This window comes from Macaca mulatta, chromosome 20 (genome assembly GCF_049350105.2).
Source record: "Macaca mulatta isolate MMU2019108-1 chromosome 20, T2T-MMU8v2.0, whole genome shotgun sequence".
Taxonomy (NCBI): Eukaryota; Metazoa; Chordata; class Mammalia; order Primates; family Cercopithecidae; genus Macaca; species Macaca mulatta.
Window position 1 is genome coordinate 21,781,182 of NC_133425.1, and position 21,747 is coordinate 21,802,928.

The window sequence follows — 21,747 nt, forward strand, 5'->3', positions numbered from 1 at the left end:
GAATCTTAACCTTCCATTTATGGTTTGTAAAGTTTTCCCTATTTAAGCGTATTTAGATTAAGATGAGTAGTACCAAAACAAAACTGCTACACGTAGAATGATGATACACAGGTATGGCTAGAGAGTGGTGAGTGTTTGGACATCCTTGAGGACTGGGGAACACCGGCATACCGGACATGGAGGTGGCGCAGGGAGCTCATCCTCTTCTCTCCGTAGCTTATTAGGACCTTAGAAACTCCCGTCTGCTCTGGGGGACTTAGAAAAGGCGTCCTGGGCCTGTGTGCTTTAAGGACTCTGCCCGCTCTGATACCTGGGACTCTGTAATCCCCCTCAAGCCTCTGGGCTGGGCAGGCACGAGCAAGTATAAGCTGCTCCCTGGCGTGTGCAGGCAGCTCTGGGAGTGACACGGTTGGAACGGAATTTAAACAACCTGTGCTAGGAAAGGAAGGGAGAGTGGAAAACCCCGATACGGAGTTCTCTGGTCTCCTGGCAGGGGCTGAGATGGCAGCCCAGCAAGGGTCACAGGCTCGAGGGTATGACCTCTTCCGCTTCCCGCCGCAGGTGCGGTTCTCCCGGCCCGAGTCAGAGCAGGCCCGCCAGCGCCGTGTGCAGTCCTACGAGTTCCTGCAGAAGAAGCATGCGGAGGAGCCCTGGGTCCATCTGCATTACTATGGCCTGAGGGTGAGTGAGGGTGAGCCGGGCTTCGTGGGGCCCGGGGGGAAATACCCCGGTGCCCGGAAGGGCCATGGTGTGGCCTCCATGTCTCACCTTGAACTTAAGTCAGATTCATGAGTCATAGCCACAGAGAGAGAATCGAGTCCTGTGGACAGTTGACACTTCACTGTAGCCGAGCCACTTAGCGTGGGCCCCAGGGGAGCCAGAGAAAAAGATGTGAGTCCTTGGTTCCCTGGGTGGGGTTTGGCCCCTGGGCCTGGGCATCTTGCTGGGCTTGCAGTGGGGCTGGTGCCTGGTGACATATTTTCGCTGTAGCCCAGGCCCTAACCGCAGGCCAGACGCGGTCTCCGGTTCTGCCCTAGAGAGTCGGCCGTGTGCTGTTGCCCCAGAGTTCCCAGCATACCTGCCCAGGGGGATTTGTTTTACTATACTCGGTTTTCATCTGGTACGCTGACTTTCTTTACTTTTATTTTTATTTATTTATTGAGACAGTCTCATTCTGTCACCCAGGCTGGAGTGCAGTGGCTCAATCTCGGCTCACTGCAACCTCCACCTCCCAGGTTCAAGTGATTCTTCTGCCTCATCCTCCCAGGTAGCTGGGACTACAGGCACGTGCTAATTTTTTTTGTTTTTGTTTTTTTAGTAGAGACAGGGTTTTGCCATGTTGGCCAGGCTGGTCTTGAACTCCTGACTTCAAGTGATCTGCCCGCCTCAGGCTCCCTAAGTGTTGGGATTGCAGGCGTGAACCATGACCACTTGGCCCTGGTGCACTGACTTTAGAACCTAACCCTTGAAACTATTACTGAGTGAGGGAAGCTTCCAAAGACACCATGGGCCAGGGCTCCCAATATTTTCTGGGGTGAGGAACAACTCCTGATTTCTCTGGGACCTTCTTGGAAGAGATTTGTGTTGACAGACCCTTAGACTCGGGGTCGAACTTCTGGACGCTGCTGTTTCTTCCTGTGTGACCTTGGGCATGTTACCTAACCTCTCTGAGCCTCAGTTTTCTTATTTATAAAATGAGAGTAGTAATAATAGTACCTACCTTGCCAAGTTATTTTGAAGATGAGATAGGTTAGTATATTTACAGTCAGTGGAACAGAGTCCACCTCATCCTAGATGCTCAGTGAATGTTAGCCATCATTTTGTCATTGCTGGTGGTGTGCCTGTGTTATAGACAAGGCATTGAGGCTTGAGGGCTGGGGCTGGGCTGGTCATAAGGCCAGGAAGATGAGTGGCTAAGGCCATGTCAGAGGCCTTGGGGGCTGTGCTCAGGAGGTTGGATGTGGTCCTGTGGCTGGCCATGGAGTGGAAGACAGGGGAGGCCTTGGGGGAGAGGGCCAGGCCAGGGCCATCAGCTGAGGCTCCTCTCACACCCTGCCCTCCTCCAACAGGACAGTCGCTCTGAGCATGAGCGCCAGTACCTGCTGTGCTCCGGCTCGAGCGGAGTGGAGAACACGGAGCTCGTCAAGTCACCCAGGTGGGATGGGCTGGGCCAGCATGCAAGCTGGATGCCCACCCAGGGTCCCCGAGGGTCCTTGGTGTGGATCCTCCCCGAGGACTGTGGCCCCTCCTCTAGCATGAGGGTGGAGCCCATGGTCCCCTGGAGAAGGCCAGGAGGGTGGGCCTGGAAAGAGATGGTCCCCTTTTCTGTAGGGGCTCAGGGCTGCTAGGGGAAGGCAGGGGTGGGCTGTCGGCACCCCCTCCCCAGACCCTCACCTAGGCGGCTGGTGAGGAGGGTCCAGCCTGGCTCAGCCCTGAGCCTGTGCCCCTGCCGTGTCCCTGCAGTGAGTACCTGATGATGCTGATGCCGCCCAGCCAGGAGGAGGAGAAGTGAGTAGAAGCAGCCGGACACCCTCTCCCTTTCTGGGCGGGCCGCCTCTAACCCGCCTGCTCTGCTTTCCCCAGAGACAAGCCCGTGGCCCCCAGCAACGTCCTGTCCATGGCCCAGCTGCGCACGCTGCCCCTGGCTGATCAGATCAAGATCCTGATGAAGAATGGTGGGTGCCCATCCCCTACCCTCCCAGGGGCCCCAGTCCCAGTGGCTCCTGAGGAATAGACTCTGTGGGACAGCGAGGACCAGGGGGCAAGGCCAGAGGCCCCTGCTGCCCACAGCCTGCTCAGCTTTGCAGCTGTATCCGTGTCTGGAAAGATAATGCAGGACGGCAGTGCTGCCGGCCCCTGCAGACGGGCTCGGGGTTCCCGTGAATGCGGACGGCAGTGCGGCCGGGGCGGTCCCCGCAGGCGGGCTCAGGGTTCCTGTGAATGCGGGACAGTAGTGCGTCTGGCCCCCGCAGGCGGGCTTGGGTTCCTGTGCCATGCTCGCCACTTGCCTGTCGTACTCTTGGGCAGGTCACTAACCTTTCGGAGGCTTCGTTTGTTTTTCTGTGAAAAGAGACTAATGATAGTTCCTGGGGACCAATGTGAGGAATCAGAGAGGAGGCTTCTAAAGTACAGGGCCTTGCAGGTGAACATGGACTAGGGACTTTTTTTTTTTTAAAGAGACGTGGGGTTTTGCTGTGTAACTCCTGGGCGCAAGTGATCCTCCTGCCTCAGCCTCCCGGGTGGCTGGGCCTACAAGCAGACACCACTCACTGTGCCGGCTCAGAGTCATTTTCATGACAGTGTCTTCACTGGCACTGCTTCTGGATACCCTCACCAGACCTGGCAACATAAGGACTGGTCTCCTTTTCTCAAAGGACTCTTGAGAGCCAGAACCTTTAGGGCACCCGTGGCTGGTGAACAACAGACCTGATCCTTGAGCTCAGAATGGAGCCCCAGATCCTGGGCTCGTCTTTTGAGATGCCACCATGAGCTCTTGGGAGTCTAAGGAGAGAGGGGAGCTCTGTAATATACCCGGGATTGCAGGCTGCCTTCCTGCAGAGGACTTGGAACTTTTTTTTTTGAGACAGTCTTGCTCTGTTGCCCAGTCTGGAGTGCAGTGGCACAATCTCGACTCACTGCAACCTCCGCCTCCTGGGTTCAAGCAATTCTCATGCCTCAACCTCCGGAGTAGCTGGGACTACAGGTGCCCGCCACAACACCCACCTAATTTTTGTATTTTTAGTAGAAATAGGGTTTCGCCTTGTTGGCCAGGCTAGTCTCAAACTCCTGGCCTCAAGTGATCCACCTGCCTCGGCCTCCCAAAGTACTGTGATTACAGGCGTGAGCCACCATGCCCAGCCAAAATTTGGACTTTCCCTGGGCCCTGCCCAGGGCTCACTTGGGCAGGAGCTGAGGCCAGCAGACCACAGTGATTGAGGGCACCAACTGGAGCCAGGTGGCTTGGGTTCACTTCCTGGCTCTGCCACTTCCTAGCCAAGAGAGCATGGGTGAGTTTTGAAGCCTTTCTAGGTCTGAGTAGTAATATCCCCTTCCTCCTGAGGCACCCCTCAGTCTTCCTCAAGGGGCACTTCATAGAGTCCTTGGATTCCATGAGATGCCCAGTGCCTGGCATGCAGTGAGCAGCCTGAGAGTGTCAGCTGTTGGCTATGATGGGTGTCATTACTGTTAGCTATCACATTCTGGGGGTATTACATGAACTTGAAGCTATGCAGACTCTTGGAGGGGAGGGAAGGGCCCGGCCCCTCTTCCTTGTCTGATGTCTCCTGCGTCCTCCTCAGTGAAGGTCATGCCTTTTGCCAACTTGATGAGCCTCCTGGGCCCCTCCATTGATTCTGTGGCTGTTCTGCGGGGCATCCAGAAGGTGGCGATGCTGGTCCAAGGGAACTGGGTGGTGAAGAGGTAAGTTGTGTTTTCTATTTTTTATTATTTTATTTTATTTTTTTCCTTGAGGCAGAGTTTCACTCTTGCCCAGGCTGGTATGCAGTGGTGGAATCTTGGCTCACTGTAACCTCTGTCTCCCAGGTCCAAGCGATTCTCCTGCCTCAGCCTCCTGAGTAGCTGGGTTTACAGGTGCATGCCACCATGCCCGGCTAATTTTTGCATTTTTAGTAGACACGGGTTTCACCATGTTGGCCAGGCTGGTCTCGAATCCTAACCTCAAGTGATCCACCCACCTTGACCTCCCGATGTGTTAGGATTATAGGTGTGAGTCACCGTTGTATTTTTAGTAAAGATGAGGTTTCACCGTGTTAGCCAGGATGGTCTCAATCTTCTGACCTCGTGATCTGCCCACCTCGGCTTCCCAAAGTGCTGGGATTACAGGCGTGAGCCACTGCGCCCGGCTGCATTTAAACATTTTTTAAATTAACACATAATGTACATATTTATGGCGGCAGTGTGAAATCTAAATATGTATGTATACAATGTAATGATCAAATCAGGGCAATTAACATATCTGCCCCCTCAAACATTTCTCATTTTTGTGTTGGGCACATTCAAACCTCACTTTTCTAGCTATTTGAAATTTATAATAAATTGTTCTTGATTATAGTCACCCTATAGTACCCTTTGTCCTGCCTACATTGGAATTTTATATCATTCTTACCATCTGCTGGATTCATTTCTGTTTCTGTTTTTTCCTGCTAACTTGGAAGTTATGCTGTTTGGGCTCATATATTGATTACCCTACAGTTTTCAGCTTGCATTCATGACTTAACACATTTTAATGTTAATTGCTGCTTTTTACCCCATTCCAGACTATTCAGAGATCTTAGAATATTTTATATCTATCCTCCTTCCTACTTATACACTGCTGGATTGGGGGGGAGGGGTGTGTGTATTTTTTTTTTTTTTAATTTTTTACCTTTTTAATTTGCCGATCTTTTCTATTGTTCCAATTTTAGTATATGTGAAGAGAGCACAGGATTGGTATATTTTATATTTTATTTTTTGAGATAGTCTCGCCCTGTTGCCCAGGCTGGAGTGCAATGGTGCAGTCTCAGCTCACTGCCTCTTGGGTTCAAGCGATTCTCCTGCCTCAGCCTCCCAAGTAGCTGCGATTATAGGCGAGTGGCACCATGCCCGGCTAATTTTTGTATTTTTAGTAGAGGCGGGGTTTTGCTATGTTGGCCAGGCTGGTCTTGAACTCTTGACCTCAGGTGATGCACCCGCCTCGGCCTCCCAAAGTGCTGGGATTACAGGTGTGAGCTACCGTGCCCAGCCTGGGGTATTTTAATTCTCTCTCTATTTTCAGCCCCATAAGACATTACTGTATCCAGCCAATCAATATTCTTCACTCACATGTTTATAATTTAGTCATCGTTCCTTTCTGCATCTCTGAGTTTCTATCTGGGATCATTTCCTTGTGCCTAAAGAATGCTATAGTATTTCCTTTAATGTGGGTCTGTTGGTGATGCATTTCCTTGGTTTTTGTGTGTGTGGAAACGTCTGTTTCACCTTTGTTCTAGAATTCTAGCTTGGTGGTTATTTTCCTTTCCACGCGTTGGTATGATTTTGTTGTGTTCTGACTTCATTGTTTTTGTTGGCAGTTTCATTCTTATTCCTTTGAAGGCCGTCTGCCTTTGTTTTCCTCTGGCTGCTTTTAGGAATTTCTCTTTGTTTTTGGCTTTCTACGGGTTCATTTAGATGTGTCTCAGTGTGAATTTTTTACATACTCTGCTGGGGATCACAGGTCTGGAGCGTGTGGCTTGATGCCTTTCAGTAGTTTCTCTTCTCCTGTGAATCCTTGCCTAGACCATGTGTGGCCTTCACGAGACCATCAGTTTCAAGGGATTAGGATAGGGATGTCTGTTTTGACTTCTGCTTTATGTCCCCAGTACCCGCCTGGTTATTACCAATGCAGACTCTTGGTAAATAATGTGGCTACGTTTTACTTGAATTATATTGATTCTAAATGATGTAGTATAAATTGCATTAATAACTCACTTTTTAAGTAGTGTAGTTTAAGGTGAGCAATGTGACAAAATGTGAAATGTTGCACATTTTAAGAAAATACATCTCATAGTCGTAGAGTATATTAGTGTTACTGCCACGTGGTGGCGCCCTTGCACTGCTCCACAGACGCCCAGCGCAGTCTGTCAGCACCTTGAGGCTGTTGTCCTTTGTTACAAGTTTTCATTGTGCAAGGCCTTTGCTATGGTGCATTGCGTGTTACATGGGACCACCTGTGTATATTTACACCACGAATGAATGAAAGCCAAGAGGGGTCCTCCCGTCACACACCTGAGGACACTGGCCCAGGGAGGCATGGGACTTGCCAAAAGTCTAGCAGCAAGGCAGTCGCAGAGCCTGGTTAGAACCCAAGCCTCATGGCTCAGCCCTGGGCTCTGCACCTAGCACTGCATGTGTCCCCTGGAGGTGCTGCCCCTTTTAGTTTCGCCCTGTCCTGGGGACTGGAAGGTAGGGACTTGGGGACTGTGGGCATTCCACCTGCCCCGGCACCTCTGTAAGTCCTACTCTGCTGCTGCCCATGCTGCCACGTCAGGGGACCCTGGGTGAGGGTCCTGTGTGTCCCTGTGAGGAGACAACGCAAAATCCATGCCTTCATTCAGTCACTATGGCTAGACTGCTCATCCTGTGCCGTGGACCGGGCTCTCATTCAGACACTGCCCCTGGGAATGGGGGCTGTTACAGTTGCGCTCCCTGAATGCAGAGATCACAGCACAGACCAGGCTTGTTCGGTCAGCACCCACTTAGTAGGTACCTTCGCTGTGGTGGCAGTGATGAGCCACATCGGCAGAGTCTGTGTCCCCAGAGTGTGGCCTTGCAGGATGAGTGACGGTTGCCACGTGGACCTGAGGCAGGGGGAAAAGGAGGGCCTGGCAGCGAGGGAGCGGCAGTCAGAGCACAGGCGCCATGGCGGGGGTTGAGCCGGGTTGCAGGGCCTGCGGCTGGAGCTGGGTCAGGGCTATGCTCTGGAGATTCTCGTGTCCTGCTGTCCAAGGCCCCGGCCTTTCCCCTGAAGTTCCCTGAGCCTTGAGTGCTGGCCTGTTCTCTCCAAGGGCTAACACGCCTCCCTGCCTCTGACCTCAGTTCATGCCCACCTGCCCCTTTCAGCAGGTGGCCCAGGGCGTGCGGATGGCTTCATCCCTGCTTCTCTTGGTGTCGCGTGCAGGGACCAATTGTCTTCCAGAGTCCTGGGCTCCTTGAGGTCCCGGGCTGTTCCTCACCTTGTCTGTCTCTGAGCCCGTGACCTCTCCCTGAACGTGCAGGGGGCTTAGGATGAGGCTGGTGTGCGTGGTGGGTTGAGGGGTAATAAGAGGAAGAACTCTTGGGGGTGGGTGTGGGGTAGGGGGGTGCTTCTTTCCCAGGTGTGTGTTCACAGATGTGGCTCCTGAGGGGAGCTCTCGGGGCTCAGGCCTGTACCCAGCCCATGTTGGAAAGAGGCGTGGGCTGGGACTCGGCCGGGAGGGGCAGCAGTAGAGGGGACTCAGGACAGGGACTGACCTGCCACCCTCACCTGCATTGGCAGTGACATCCTATACCCCAAGGACTCGTCCAGCCCTCACAGCGGCGTGCCTGCCGAGGTGCTCTGCCGGGGCCGAGACTTCGTTGTAAGTACCTTGGGTTCTCTGGACCCACGGTGGGGGCGTGGGAAGAGGGGGGCAGCGGTGCAGAGCTTCTGAAGAGCTGGGCCTGGCAGAGGCTCCAGTTGGAGGCGGGTGTGTGAGGAGGCCCTGGCCTCTGCTTTTCTCCTCCTTCCCCTCAGAAGCCTGGAGTCTCAGGCTCGAAAGAACCTTCCGGTTCTCTAGCACAGTTGGGGTGGGTCAAGAAGCACGTTTCATTCGGCCTGAGTGGTGGTTTAGAAATACTGGCTTGGTTGTCAGATTTTATAAATTGAAATTTTGATGCAAACCAGATGTCTAGCTGTCAGGGGTAATTGGACTGCCTGACACCCCTGACTGCCTGACACCCCTGGGGCCACTTCCCCACAGGGTGCTAGTGGTCCCCAGTTCACCACAGTCCCAGGGTGCCTTTGCCTCCCTTGTGCCTGTCCCTGGAGTTTGGGACTCCTGAGCTGGTGTCTCCCTTCTTCCCATCACCCCACCCATGGCCTCCCTCTCAAGGCCTGGAACTCCATGCAGCTGGGAGCCACAGTCTTCCTAGGCTTGGTGCTGGGTGAAGCATGTCCCCCAGGAGCTGTCCCGCACCCCTTGGCGTGCTGGTATGCCGTCCCAGTCACAAGGCAGCCCTTAAGCTGAAGAAAGCATCTGCCTCTTCTCTTCCTGAAGGAGCCTCCCCAACTCCTCTGGGCAGTCGGTGTCCTGGTGCCTGAGCAGCGTCTTTGCTCCTAGGGGTCAGCATGCACGATCACCACTCCCAGGCTTGCCTTCCCAGATAAAGTGCCGTTTGTCCCCAGCTGCCCCTGCCCGCCCCACTCCAGTGTGTAGACACTGTCAGAACTGGGGGCTTGGGAGGGGCGTGGTCCAGTCTACGTTAGCATAGGTGATAGTCATCCATTCCCTGTGTCTCTCAGCCAGCCACCCTTATCTCTCCCAGTCACCCCACTAATTTAATCAGAATGCAGGAGACCTGTTGAGGCAGAGTGGAGGCTGCAGGGGGCCGAGAGCTTCTGGAAGGATAGGCGGCCTCCCACCAGCCATTAGCAGCTACCACTGTGAAGTGCCACCTATGCAGAGCGCGAGTGTCTGTGGCAGCCCCTCCCAGCCCGAGTCCTCACTGTATCCTCGGAGCCGGGCAGGGCATCTCCCGCCCCAGGGAGCGCTGTGGTCTAGGTGGGGTAGGTGGTCTCATGGTCCCCCTGGAAGAGATGGGCCTGGAGCTCCTTTAAGAGAAAAGGAGGGAGGTGCAGAGCTGAAGGGACTGCCTGAGGCCACACTGCTGGGAAGAGTCAAGGCCAGGAGCCCAGGTCTGTCCCAAGCTCTGGCTCCCAGGCCTGCCAGGTGAGTTCCCGGGACAGTCCTGGGAGCAGTCTGTGGCTGCCCCCAGAACGTGCTGCTTCTTCTCCCTCAGATGTGGAAGTTCACGCAGAGCCGCTGGGTGGTTAGGAAAGAGGTGGCAACCGTGACCAAAGTAAGTGGTGTTTTTGTGGTCTGAGGCCCAGGCTGCTGCTGGAGGGGAGGGGGCTGGCTGTGCCTCTCACCCTGGGCCCCCTTCCCTCCAGCTCTGCGCCGAGGACGTGAAGGACTTCCTGGAGCACATGGCTGTGGTGAGGATCAACAAAGGCTGGGAGTTCATTCTGCCTTACGACGGGGAGTTCATCAAGAAGCACCCAGATGTGGTCCAGCGGCAGCACATGCTGTGGACGGGTATCCAGGCCAAGTAAGCACCTGGGGCTGGGGAGGGGCAGCCCGGTGATCCCAGCAACCCCACATCCCGGAGAGCACTATCAGGGCGGATCCGGGCAGCCTCTTGAAACCCCACATCTCGGGAGAGCACAGTTGGGCTGGATCCGTGTATGAAGGGCAGGTGGGGGTCCGTGGCACCACACTGCTCCCCCACGCTCCTGCCCCAGGCTGATAGGCATTGCTGGCTGATCCCACCATCCTTTCAGCACGGGACACACAGTCAGTACCTGCTCATCAGGGTGGTTGTGCTCTGAGGGCTCAGGGAAGAGGGATGTGATGGAGAGAGGGAGCAGTCAGGAGCAAGAGCCCGGGCCTGGGGGCCAGAGGGGTATTGGCAGGAGACTGATGGGGTCGGGGTGGTCGTGGGGGTCGTGGGGCCGTGCACTGCCAGAAGAGGGACCCAGTAGGGCTGACCGAGCTCCAAGCCCACGCTGTTGTCAGTAACCAGCACGTCCTGGGGCCTAAGGGGTGGTGGTTTCTCTTGTGAAGCAGATGGTAGGGGACGTGGTTTAAAGTTAATGGGGTTACTCTTCTTTTCAGACTGGAAAAAGTCTATAGTCTTGTAAAGGAAACCATGCCAAAGAAGCCGGATGCACAGTCAGGTGTGTGAGGGGCTTTGGGCTGGGTGGCCCCGACTCCTCACTGCGGCTCCGGAAGGGCTGCTGTGCTAGAGCTTGTCAGGCCCAGGCCTGGAGAGGGTGGAGGGCTCTCACTGTCCACCCTCCACCCTCCACCCTCCACCCTCCTTCCTTTCCCGCCACCCACAGACCGCAGCTGGTCGCTTGCCCAGCAGCAAGCCTCAGGGATGGAGGCTTGCGGATTCCAGGGCTGGGTCTGGGTTCCAGGCCTCTGAGGCCCACTCACCCCCTTGGGTCAACAAGCGGGCCAGGAAGAGATGCTCGGGGGAGGAACTCAGCAGCACGCATTCCCGCATGACTCTCGGCTCATTTGGACAGTTTTCACTTCACTGATGGGGCGGCTGATTGCCGAGAAGGGTTGGGAATGAGACCAGGACGGGCCACTCGCTTCAGCCCCATGGTCCCCTGCTGGGCCTTTGGCTTCCGATCCCTGTGCCCTCCTGAGCAGTGCTGCCTCCCTCCCCGCAGGGCCTGCTGGGCTGGTCTCTGGGGACCAGCGGATCCAAGTAGCCAAAACCAAGGCCCAGCAGAACCACGCGTTGCTGGAGCGGGAGCTGCAGCGGCGGAAGGAGCAGCTGCGGGCGCCTGCGGTCCCGCCCGGTGTGCGGATCAAGGAGGAGCCGGTGAGCGAGGAGGGCGAGGAGGACGACGAGCAGGAGGCGGAGGAGGAGGAGCCCATGGACACTTCCCCCAGCGGCCTCCACAGCAAGCTGGCCAACGGGCTGCCTCCCGGGCGGGCTGCAGGCACGGACAGCTTCAATGGGCACCCGCCCCCGGGCTGCGCCAGCACCCCTGTGGCTCGGGAACTGAGGGCCTTCGTGGAGGCCACCTTTCAGAGACAGTTTGTGCTCACGCTGAGCGAACTCAAGCGCCTCTTCAACCTGCACTTGGCCAGCCTGCCCCCCGGCCACACACTCTTCAGCGGCATCTCGGACCGCATGCTGCAGGACACGGTGCTGGCCGCTGGTTGCAAGCAGATACTGGTGCCTGTAAGTAGAGCCCATGCTGCTGGGATAGGCGGATAAAGGGGCTGCCTGCGGCCTCTCGGGAGGGCACCTGCGCAGAAAGGAGCTGTGGGGAGAAGTCGGCTCACCTGGTGAAGGGCCTGAGCCCTGCCTGCCAGGGGGATGGGGGATGGGGGTGGGGAGAACCAGCTGTTGGGAGGCCACGTGGGGACACGGGAGGCCATGCTTGGTGAGCATTTGCTCTCATGTGGGCCTAGGTGTGACATGGGCAAGTCAGCTTCTCCGAGGCTCTGTCCTCATGAAGTGGGATCATGTTGGGTTTTATGTCACAGGATTGTGGTAGGGGCTACATACGGTGTCTGAAGGCCCGGCCTATTGTCTAGCCTGCCGCAGGGCCTAGTGAAACAGGGCCTCTGCCTGGTTTCTCACCCTGTCCTCCACCAAGAACGCCTGACAGTTTCCTACTAGCTTTGCCATTGTTTGGAATGATTTAACTTCTAAGATCGTTTGATCTTCTTTGCAATCTGCAGATGAAGAAACTGAGGCTCCAAGGAATGAAATGTACGTTTAAAGGTCGCTACCTAGGAGGTAGTAGAGCTGGAATTTGGACCTCAGTGTAGTGGCCTGGAGTTTTGAATCCTTTGTGCTCAGCTAAGATGAGCTGCTTCCCCACAGCTGTGCCAGCACCCCAGCTTGGAGCTTGGGCTGGGTCCTGGCGGCCTCCCTGTGCATCAGAAGCAAGCTGACCAGCTCAGCGCTGTGCTCCCAGCACTTGCAGTGCCAGGCCTTGAGTGTGGTATTGCAAGCCTCCTGCCCCCTTCCCCATGGGCTGCTTTTCCATAACTGGGAGGGGCCCTGACAGGGAGGAGCAGAGTGTGTGCTGGGGACTGTTTCCCTGCGCTGATGATGGAGAGTGCCAGGTGCTGCCTGAGGCATACCTTTCCCATGCTCCTTTTCCACAAGGCTCTGCCCAGACCTGGCAGCAAAATGGGGTGAGGTGGGGCTGTGGTGGTCTCTAAGAAAGCACTGATGTTTTTCATTGCCAAGGTCAGGAGCGCCTGCAGCCTTGGGTGATGATCTGAGGCCAAAGCCCATCCCTGTATATGAGGAATAGAAACTAGGACAGGAGGCCCTGTGGCACCTAGGCTGTCTCAGGGGATTGGCCCTGCTGGCAGGCAGCCCCCTGTGGGAGGTACTGGCGGGGTTTGGGCTCCTACCCACCCAGCACATGGGTCTGGATTTCCACAAGCTCACCTTTCTTCATGAGCTGGGCCAGGCCAGGGAGGACACCTGCCTGACATTAGCAAGGTTGTTTTGGGCCGCTGGAGTGGACAGAGGTGAGGGGTGGGACATGGCCACCCTCAGACACCCCCACCGCTCCTTCCGGACCCCCTCTGTCCATGTTGCTTTGGGGTGGGGCTGGCGTCTTCAGGAGGCACCATGGCCCTAGCTGTAACGCTCTCCTTGCCATCCTGACAAGGAGACTGTATCGTAATCACATCCAAGATATAAGAGAACTCAGATCCCAGCCACTTCTGTGTTCTACGTGAGGGAGCTGAGGTCCAGGGCAAGCGAACAGATCGAGGACTTGACTTGAACTCCTGGTTCTGCTGCTTACTAGCTGTGTGACCATGAACAGTGAGCTAAATCTCTCTGAGCTTACTTTTCCCCACGTATTACCTCCCGTTTCTAATGCTTAAATGCGAGTGTGTACTGGAGGCCTCACAGGGCTTTTACTGGTAGTAACCATTATTGCTACTTGTGTGATGGAACCAGGACTGGAAACTACCATCCCAGACGCCCCCTCCCTGTCCCCTTCTCTCCAGGACCCAGGCCTGTGTCACACTCGTCCTGGTCCACCTTTGGATAAAGTGGCCTGGATTGCTTGGGAGTCAGGCAGTGCCTGTAACCCACACTGACACGGTGCGTGTGGGAAGCAGTTGAAAAGAATCCCCAGGGTACCCTAAAGGAGTTATGGGGAAGGGGGCACCCCTCCATCAGGGTTGGCGTCTTCAGGAGGGAGGACTCTGGGTGTTAAAGCAGAGTTGAGTTGGTGCCAGTCTGATGGGGAAACAGACGCAGCTTCCCCACTGTATGGAGGATATGTGCAGACTCGAAGCTGGGCATTTCACTGGGCCCATCACACTCCCCCTTTCTCTTGCTGGAGCCCTGTCAGGCCCTGGGGGGGGGGTGTGCTGGCCTCCTCCCCATGGTGAGGTGACAGGCGCAGGTTTGTGGCTGCCCAAGGCTGGGATTGGAACTCACGTTCCTGCATCTGGGCTGGGGCACACAGGGAGTGGTGAGGCAAGCAAGTGGATCCATGGGGTAGAGATGGAGAAGCAACTCACACCTGGGCCTTGGTCAGTTTCCCCCACAGACTGCTGCTTCCCCGGATGAGCAGAAGGTGTTTGCCCTCTGGGAGTCTGGAGACATGAGTGATCAGGTGAGGTGAACTTTGCTGCCATCTTCCCCAAGAGTAGGGGGGTTTCCTGCAGGGTTGGAGGCCTTACGGGACATGTGTACCCGAGGTGCAGCCACACAATGCAGATTTTCTGGCACACTCGGTTTTAAATATTCTGCTGCAAGTCTGTACGCTGACAAAATAAGCTGTATCTGCTAATAGTCTGAACCTAAACCAGTGGTTCCCAGATGCCAGTCTGTGAGCCAGCTCCATCAGAATCATCTTTTAAAAAATACAGGCTGGGCATGGTGGCTCATGCCTATAATCCCAGCATTTTGGGAGGTCAAGGCGGGTGGATTACCTGAGGTCAGGAGTTCGACACCAGCCTATCCAATATGGTGAAACCCCACCTCTACTAAAAATACCTGTGGTGGCGGGAGGCTGAGATAGGAGAATTGCTTGAACCTGGGAGGTGGAGGTTGCAGTGAGAACCGAGATCACACCACTACACTCAGACTGGGCGACAGAGCAAGACTGTGTCTCAGAAAAAAAAAAAATACATAGATTCAGTTCCATTCAGTAGGTGTGGGATACTGTCCTGGGTATCTGAATTTCTGTAAAGCTTCCTGAGCGACTCTGATGCCAGCCAGGCTTACAGAGCGCTGGTGGCGCACATTTCTCAGGTGGCCTCTGGCAGCAGGAATCAAAAGGATTCCTTGTCAGGTCTCAGGTTCTGGACTTTTAGGTTAAATAAATTGGTCGTTTTGCCTGTAGTCACACCGTGGCAGGGAGGGTCACAGGTGTCCAGTGCCCAGAAATGTGAGTGGAAGCAGCAGTGCCTTGTGCATGTGTGGTGCAGTCACGGACCCTGCATCCCAGAAGCTTTTCTTAGGCCGTGAACGTACCTAACTTGATGGTCAAAACGCCAGTCAGTCTGACTGTGTCTAGGTCCTGCTCCTAAGGTGTGGGGAGCAGGGAGTCAGCAGAAGTCCCACTGAGCTCTCTGTCCCCAGCTGCTGCTTAGGGAAGCCAACTGGCAGACTGAGGATCTAAGGGGCTGGGGCCTCTTCCTGACCTAGCTTGAGTGCTTTTGGCCGGAATAGAGGGTATCTGAAATACTTTGATAAGAAAAAGGAAAAAAAAAGTCATAAATGCAGATTTGTAACATCAAATCAGACTAAAAGTTTTAATAGGAAAGCTCTTGCACTGCCTGACCTGACCTGCCACCCCTCAGAGGTGACCACTTTTATTACTACTTTTTTTAATAGAAACAGGGTCTATGTTGGCCAGGCTAGTCTTGAACTCCTGGCCTCAAGCAGTTCTCCTGCCTCAGCTTCCCAAAGTGCTAGGATCACAGGCATTTAAATCACCAAAAGATACCACTAAACCAGCTGCCCCCATTAAAAAAAAAAAAAAATCAGCTTGTCATTAGCAATGGGCTTCCCATTGTGGTGGATGAGATTTAGCTCTCAACTATTTTAGGAGACTGTAGAGATAGATAGGTTATGCCAATTTTTTTTTTTTTTTTTGAGATAGCATCTGAGATAACCTGTCAGTCACCTAGGCCTGGAGTGCAGTGGTGCCATCTCAGCTCACGCCTCCCGCGTTCAAGCAATTCTTGTGCCTCAGCCACCCGAGTAGCTGGGATTACAGGCTTGTGCTGCCACACCCAGCTAATTTTTGTATTTTTAGTAGAGATGGGGGGGTTTCACCACGTTAGCCAGGCTGGTCTGGAACTCCTGGCCTCAAGTGATCCGCCCACCTTGGCCTTCCAAAGTGCTGGGATTACAGGCATGAGCCACCATGACCGGCCTTTACTTCTTTTTAATTGGCTATCATTGTTTATAGCACTGTCACAGAATGAACTGAAAATCCTTTCATTGTAGAGCCAAACATCAGTAATATATACTATGATTGCATTTCCTTGTTCACTACTTCCTGTTTTCACTTGTGTAATTTTCTGAACACATGTGTACCAAGGGTGATACTTTGCTTAATTAAGCCTGGTTCTCTGGAAGCCTCTCCCTCTGCTTCTCCAGTGAGACTGGCTCTTCGCCATGGCTGTTGCTGAATTGTGGAATCTCTGCTTCTTCCTTGCTTTAGCTTCTAAAGAGACAGGAGTTGTCTGCATTCTTTCATGTCTTAAAATGGCTTTCTTTTAACCTTCAGTATTACAATACAGTATTACTGTTTGGGACTAGCCTTTTAGGAGGCAAATGCTACTTTATGTAGCAGTCTCAACTGTTTACATGAACCATAGCAAAAAAAAGAAAAAAAAAAAAAGAATCAAATCCATCTCCTCTTAATGTTTGCAGAAAGATGCAAACAAAACCAGCTAAGTATGGAACAATGTGTAAGTGAGGTTATCACACTTTGATGTAAAAGTTTCTATTTTTTTTTTTTTTTTTTTAGTAGAGACGGGGTTTCACCGTGTTCGCCAGGATGGTCTCGATCTTCTGACCTCGTGATCCACCCGTCTCGGCCTCCCAAAGTGCTGGGATTATAGGCTTGAGCCACCGCGCCCGGCCAAAAGTTTCTATTTTTACGTGACCAAATGATTTGCCTCTCAAAATTCTAGTCCCAGACAAACAGTAATACATAAAGCATCTTTTGTCTTTTTTTCATCCAGGCTGGAGTACAGTGGCACAATCTCGGCTCACTGCAACCTCCGCCTCCCGGGCTCAAGCAATTCTCTTGCCTCAGCCTCCTGCGTAGCTGGGATTATAGGCATGTGCCACCACGCCTGGGTAATTTTTGTATTTTTAGTAGAGACGGGGTTTCACCATGTTGGACAGGCTGGTCTTGAACTCCTGACCTCAGGTAATCCGCCCGCCTCGGCCTCCCAAAGTGCTGGGATTTCAGGCGTGAGCTGCCGTGCCTGGCATGAAGCATCTTTAAGAGAGTTTCCGTTGTTTACGTTTTCAGAGTTGTTGAAATTCCATAACATTCCCGTTCTTGGTCTTTTAAATTTGGCCTGTATTCTTTCCTTTATACCAAACTGCAGAATTTTTCATTATTCTGTATATCAGTCAGTGCAATTTCAGCTGTGCCCTGGTATGGGTCATTATTGTACTAGACAATTGAGTTCTTACAAAATCCTGTGAGTTGTTAGACTTTTTTGTGCTCTTTCAGAATTCTTATGACAGATATTAGACATACTGAATTCAGTATTTTCTATTCAATTTTTATTTTGGGGTGTAACGTATTTTACGGCATCCTGTTTCATGGATGCAGTGGCATGTTTGTGTGTTAAGACTTCACACCAATTTTGACACCCTCTTCTCATCTCTGTGCAGCTTAGACTGTGGCTTCGCCTGCCTGCTAACTCCGATGCACTCCTGCATTTTACCATGCAGACATACGCTCAAGCCACTCATCCTCTCATGTCTCTTCACCAGTTCTTTTGTTATGCTGGCATATACCTTTATTTTTATTTATATTCAAGTTTCCACACAAAGCGTTAATGCCTTTACTTTTATTTATGCTTTTATTTCTGTACACTGTCTTGCTGGGTCTCTAGAGATGACTTGGCCCATCTTTAACCAGAGGTACTGGATGAGGGTTTTTAATCAGACTGCAACACAAAGTTAGGTGCATGGCTTGGGTGTCTTGTTCAGGGATGTTTCTCATTTTAGATCACTGTTTCCCAGAATAATGTGTTTTTGCTACTAAAGCATCGACAGGTTTTGCTTGAAATTTTTTCCAAAAATTACCGGGTACGCCGAAACATGATCCAGTCTCGGTTGACTCAAGAGTGTGGAGAAGATCTCAGTAAACAGGAGGTGGATAAAGTACTAAAGGTACCTCCATTTTGTGCATAACAATATCAAAGACTCTGGAAGGGGCTGACAGCATGGAGAAGGGACTCTAGTGTCTTTGTGTATATGAAATCAGGCTTCCTTGGGACCCCCTCCCCAGACAGTCTTGTCTTCAGCAACTCTTAATGATTGGCATTGGTTAGGGAAGGGGTTATGTGCAAGAGGACTGACCCCTTCAAATAATATAGTCACAGGGGTGTCCAAAGGAAAGAACACAGCCATGGGTGCTTAATTTCTGTTTCTGATTGGGCCAGTAATGCCCCTTTCTCATCCCTCTTCTCTGCTTATCACTAGAGACAGAAACTAAAAACCATGGCTTCAGGCTGCTAAAAGCCTAAAACGAAATAGAACAACAAAATACAGTGGGTTGGGTGAGCTTGGCAGTGGGTAGGCATCTTCTAAAATGATAGGGCCTAGTTGAGAATCCTCACTCCACTCCCCCTTGAATTTTGAACTACTCTTCTGATTGTTGCCATGGCCACATACATGACTCAGTAGAATCCATTCTTAAATTCTTAAATTTGGTTTAAAAAGGAGTATCTGTTTACTATATATGAAAGCACCTAATGTTCAAGCTATAATGCTTTTCTGAAGTGACTGTAGTACAAATACCAACCATATATTGCAGCAACACTGAGACACAGAAAACTGATGACAGTGTCTTGTTTTGATTAAACATCCAGAGCCATATAAGTAATACTATTTTTTAAGCACCCTTGTTCTGGGCATGTCAGTATTTGTATTTCATAGATCCTCACTTTTTTTTTTTGAGACAGAGTTTCGCTCTTGTTGCCCAGGCTGGCGCGCAATAGCACACTCTCGGCCCACTGCAACTACACCTCCCAGTTTCAAGCAATTCTCCTGCCTCAGCCTCCCAAGTAGCTGGGATTATAGGCGTGAGCCACCATGCCCGGCCCACCCTCACTTTTAAAATACCCCTGAGGAATGGCTGGGCACAGTGGCTCACGCCTGTAATCCCAGCACTTTGGGAGGCCGAGGCAGGAGGATCACCTGAGGTCAGGAGTTCGAAGCCAGCCTGACCAACATGGAGAAACCCCATCTCTACTAAAAATACAAAATTGGCCGGGTGTAGTGGTGCATGCCTGTAATCCCAGCTACTTGGGAGGCTGAGGCAGGAGAATCGCTTGAACCTGGGAGGCAGCAGTTGCGGTGAGCCGAGATTGTGCCATTGCACTCCAGCCTGGGCAATAAGAGCGAAACTCTGTCTCAAAAAAAAAACTACCCCTGAGGAGAGGGTGGCTGGTAGTAACCATGGTGGTATGCTTAGGCAGTTTTTGATTTCCTATTTGTATTCTATTCACTGATCATAAATCAAGTGTTGATATTGTGGACAGAATGTGGTTAGCTCCCTTACCTGCAAAAATCTGCACTTACCCTGTTTCTCTCTCATAGGACTGCTGTGTAAGCTATGGTGGCATGTGGTACCTTAAAGGGACAGTACAATCTTGACAATAGTGGCAAACCACTAACCCAGCAAATCTAAGCCCAAGGAAGAAGGGCGGAACCAGAAGTAGAGCCTCGACTTGCTTGAGACGACACAGAGCAAGAGGAACTGACCATCTCATGGCCTGTGGCATTGCATGGTGCAGTGGACAGAAGGGATTATCCTCAGCCAGTGGCAGGGTCAGCTTAAGTTAGATCACTCCCAGAAGAGACCAGCTGGGACCTTCTTTGCAGTACTATTTGAAATTCCTGATGTATTTTGCTTATTATTTGGTTTCATTCTCATAATAAAGAGAGTGTATACTGACATGGGCAGGATGATAAAAATCATGGTTTAATATTTTCTTTTGTAAACTTAATGCCAACAAGGTCTAAGTTATGTTTACAACATGAAGAAAACCTCAAAGTTTTTAATTTTTAAAATGCCTAGAAGACAATATTTAGTCTTGAATTATCTATCTGCTAAGACCTCCACCAATTTCATTAAACCAAACTGAATTATTCTACTCTTGGGATTCTGTGGCCACTTTACCTTTGACAACAACCTACTTTATGTAGCAGTCTCAACTGTTTACATGAACCATAGCAAAAAAATCAGAATCAAATCCATCTCCTTTTAATGTTTGCACAAAGATGCAAACAAAACCAGGTAAGTATGGAACAATGTGTAAGTGAGGTTATCACACTTTGATGTAAAAATTTCTATTTTGTGTATTTTTAAAATAAACGCTAACACTAAACTAGCATCATGGTGCTATCTTCAAATGATTACAGAAAGGCGATCTTGTTGGGCTCAGCGTTACATGTATCTAGAGGGAACAGAGCTAATGGAGGGAAACAGAGCAGCACTGTCTACTAGAAAGAGGTGAGTCATGTACGTAATTTTGAAAGTTTATAGCAGCCACATTAAAATAGTTTTAAAAGGTCATTTTAGCATATTATTTAGCCCAAAATATCTAAAACATCAACATATAATAAAAATATTAATATTTTACCTTTTTTTGTACCAAGTCTTCAAAATCTGGCATTTTACACTTTCCTCAACACTCTCAATTTGGACTAGCCACATCGTAAGTGCTCAGATGCCACATGGGGCTATTTGCGACAGTATTGGACAGCACAGCCCTAGAAATGGATGGAAAAAATAAGAGTAAGCTAGGTTGGGTGAGATGTGAATTTTGGTATATAGTTAAGGCTTTTGCCATCTTTTTTGTACAACACAGCCACTAATTGTCTGAAGGTTTAAATGACGGTCTATGCTATTTCCGCACCCCCCCAAAATAAAACATCTAATATTTTAGCTATAGAATCACTAAGGCATTGATCAAGGATGTACTTTGCCAAATAAGTATTTGGTAACATTGCTTAACAGGTTGATCGTATATTGATTCTAACTATTAACATACGTGAACCTGAAAAGTAAAGTTACTAAAAGTGATTTGGAATATGTCTCAGCTCTTCCATCCTAACCTTCCTTCTCACTTTGAAAGGGGAAATGCTCATGTCGGATGGCACAGAATGTTAGTCCCATCACCTTGCAGAACTTAACTGACTCAGTGGAGAAGTCAGAGCCTTAAATACTTACATTGATAAAAATAATTAGTTAAAACACAAAACTCAAATAGCAAGAAAAAGAAACTTAAAGAATACAGGAGGGAACTATTGTTTTTAAAAAAAAAAAATTGAGGAAATGGGATGTCAGAATAGGACTTTCCAGCACTTGTCCCCCTGCAGAAACATGAATTTAAACAACTATCCACAAACAGAAATACCTTCACAAGAGCTAAGGAACCATGAGAGATTACAGCACCTTGGTATACCACAGAAATAAGATGTATTGAAAAGGACAGGAGGGACAATTTTACATTACCTAGCTTACCCTCTCCCCAACCCCAGGCAGCACAGGGTGGAGAGAGAGAGACCCTCCACTTGGAGGAAGGAGAGGGAAGTAAACATTGGACCCCAAAATCATGCCAGCCCCAGACTCCAGGCCTGCCCCAGGAACACAGGTTCTAAGCATACCCACTGCCAGGCCTGTACCCATGAGCTCACACTCTAGCAGACACCCCCTCCGCACCCTGGTCCAGCCCCATCTGAGTAAACCCCAGCACCGGGCTGGCCCTCATAGATCTAGGCTCCAATATCCCCTGCAGACCCAGATTCTAGGCCAGCCCCCAGGACCCCAGGATCCATCCCTCAGAGACCTAGCCTCCAGGCCAGTATCTGTATACCCTGGCTCCAGGCTGAGCTATATGCCCACAGGCCAGCACCCACAATCCCAGGCTCCAGTACAATACCCGTGGACCCAAGCTCCAGTGGACTCAGGTTCCAGGCATAGCCTCAATGCTAGGCATGCCCTAGCAGGCTGGGGCTCCAGAACCGTCCCTATGGACCCAGGACCTAGGCCCACTCCTGCAAGTTCAGGCTCCAGGCTATGGAGCTAGGCTTCAGGTCAGTTCCCTGGATGCAGGATCCAGGCCTGCCCTTGTAGATTCAGGCTCTGGTTGTACCCCTGCAGACCCAATCAACTGGCCCACTCCACTGGACCTACGTTCCAGGATTAATCCTATGCATGCAAGCACCAGGCTCATCCATCTGCTGACCTAGGTACTA

General features: G+C 51.5%; 1 protein-coding gene across 50 annotated transcripts in view; it reads left to right on the forward strand.

Moving 5' to 3' along the window:
• POLR3E (RNA polymerase III subunit E) overlaps window positions 1–19,880 on the forward strand; it is a 38,002-nt gene extending 18,122 nt beyond the window's left edge. For 41 of the 50 annotated variants that reach the window (XM_077986481.1, XM_077986493.1, XM_077986486.1 and 38 more), the window contains 13 exons: window positions 562–681; window positions 2,070–2,155; window positions 2,464–2,508; window positions 2,584–2,675; window positions 4,299–4,419; window positions 8,012–8,093; window positions 9,514–9,573; window positions 9,665–9,822; window positions 10,389–10,450; window positions 10,955–11,475; window positions 13,817–13,894; window positions 17,527–17,652; window positions 19,084–19,880. In XM_077986481.1, coding sequence (XP_077842607.1) covers window positions 562–681; window positions 2,070–2,155; window positions 2,464–2,508; window positions 2,584–2,675; window positions 4,299–4,419; window positions 8,012–8,093; window positions 9,514–9,573; window positions 9,665–9,822; window positions 10,389–10,450; window positions 10,955–11,475; window positions 13,817–13,894; window positions 17,527–17,652; window positions 19,084–19,140 — 1,608 coding nt within the window. In that variant the 3' untranslated portion in view covers window positions 19,141–19,880. Of the gene's footprint in view, window positions 1–561; window positions 682–2,069; window positions 2,156–2,463; window positions 2,509–2,583; window positions 2,717–4,252; window positions 4,420–8,011; window positions 8,094–9,513; window positions 9,574–9,664; window positions 9,823–10,388; window positions 10,451–10,954; window positions 11,476–13,277; window positions 13,375–13,816; window positions 13,895–17,526; window positions 17,653–19,083 lie in introns of all 50 variants that reach the window. The other 9 variants (XR_013411933.1, XR_013411931.1, XR_013411934.1 and 6 more) reach the window with 3 other exon arrangements.
• The last annotated feature ends 1,867 nt before the right edge of the window (window positions 19,881–21,747 follow it).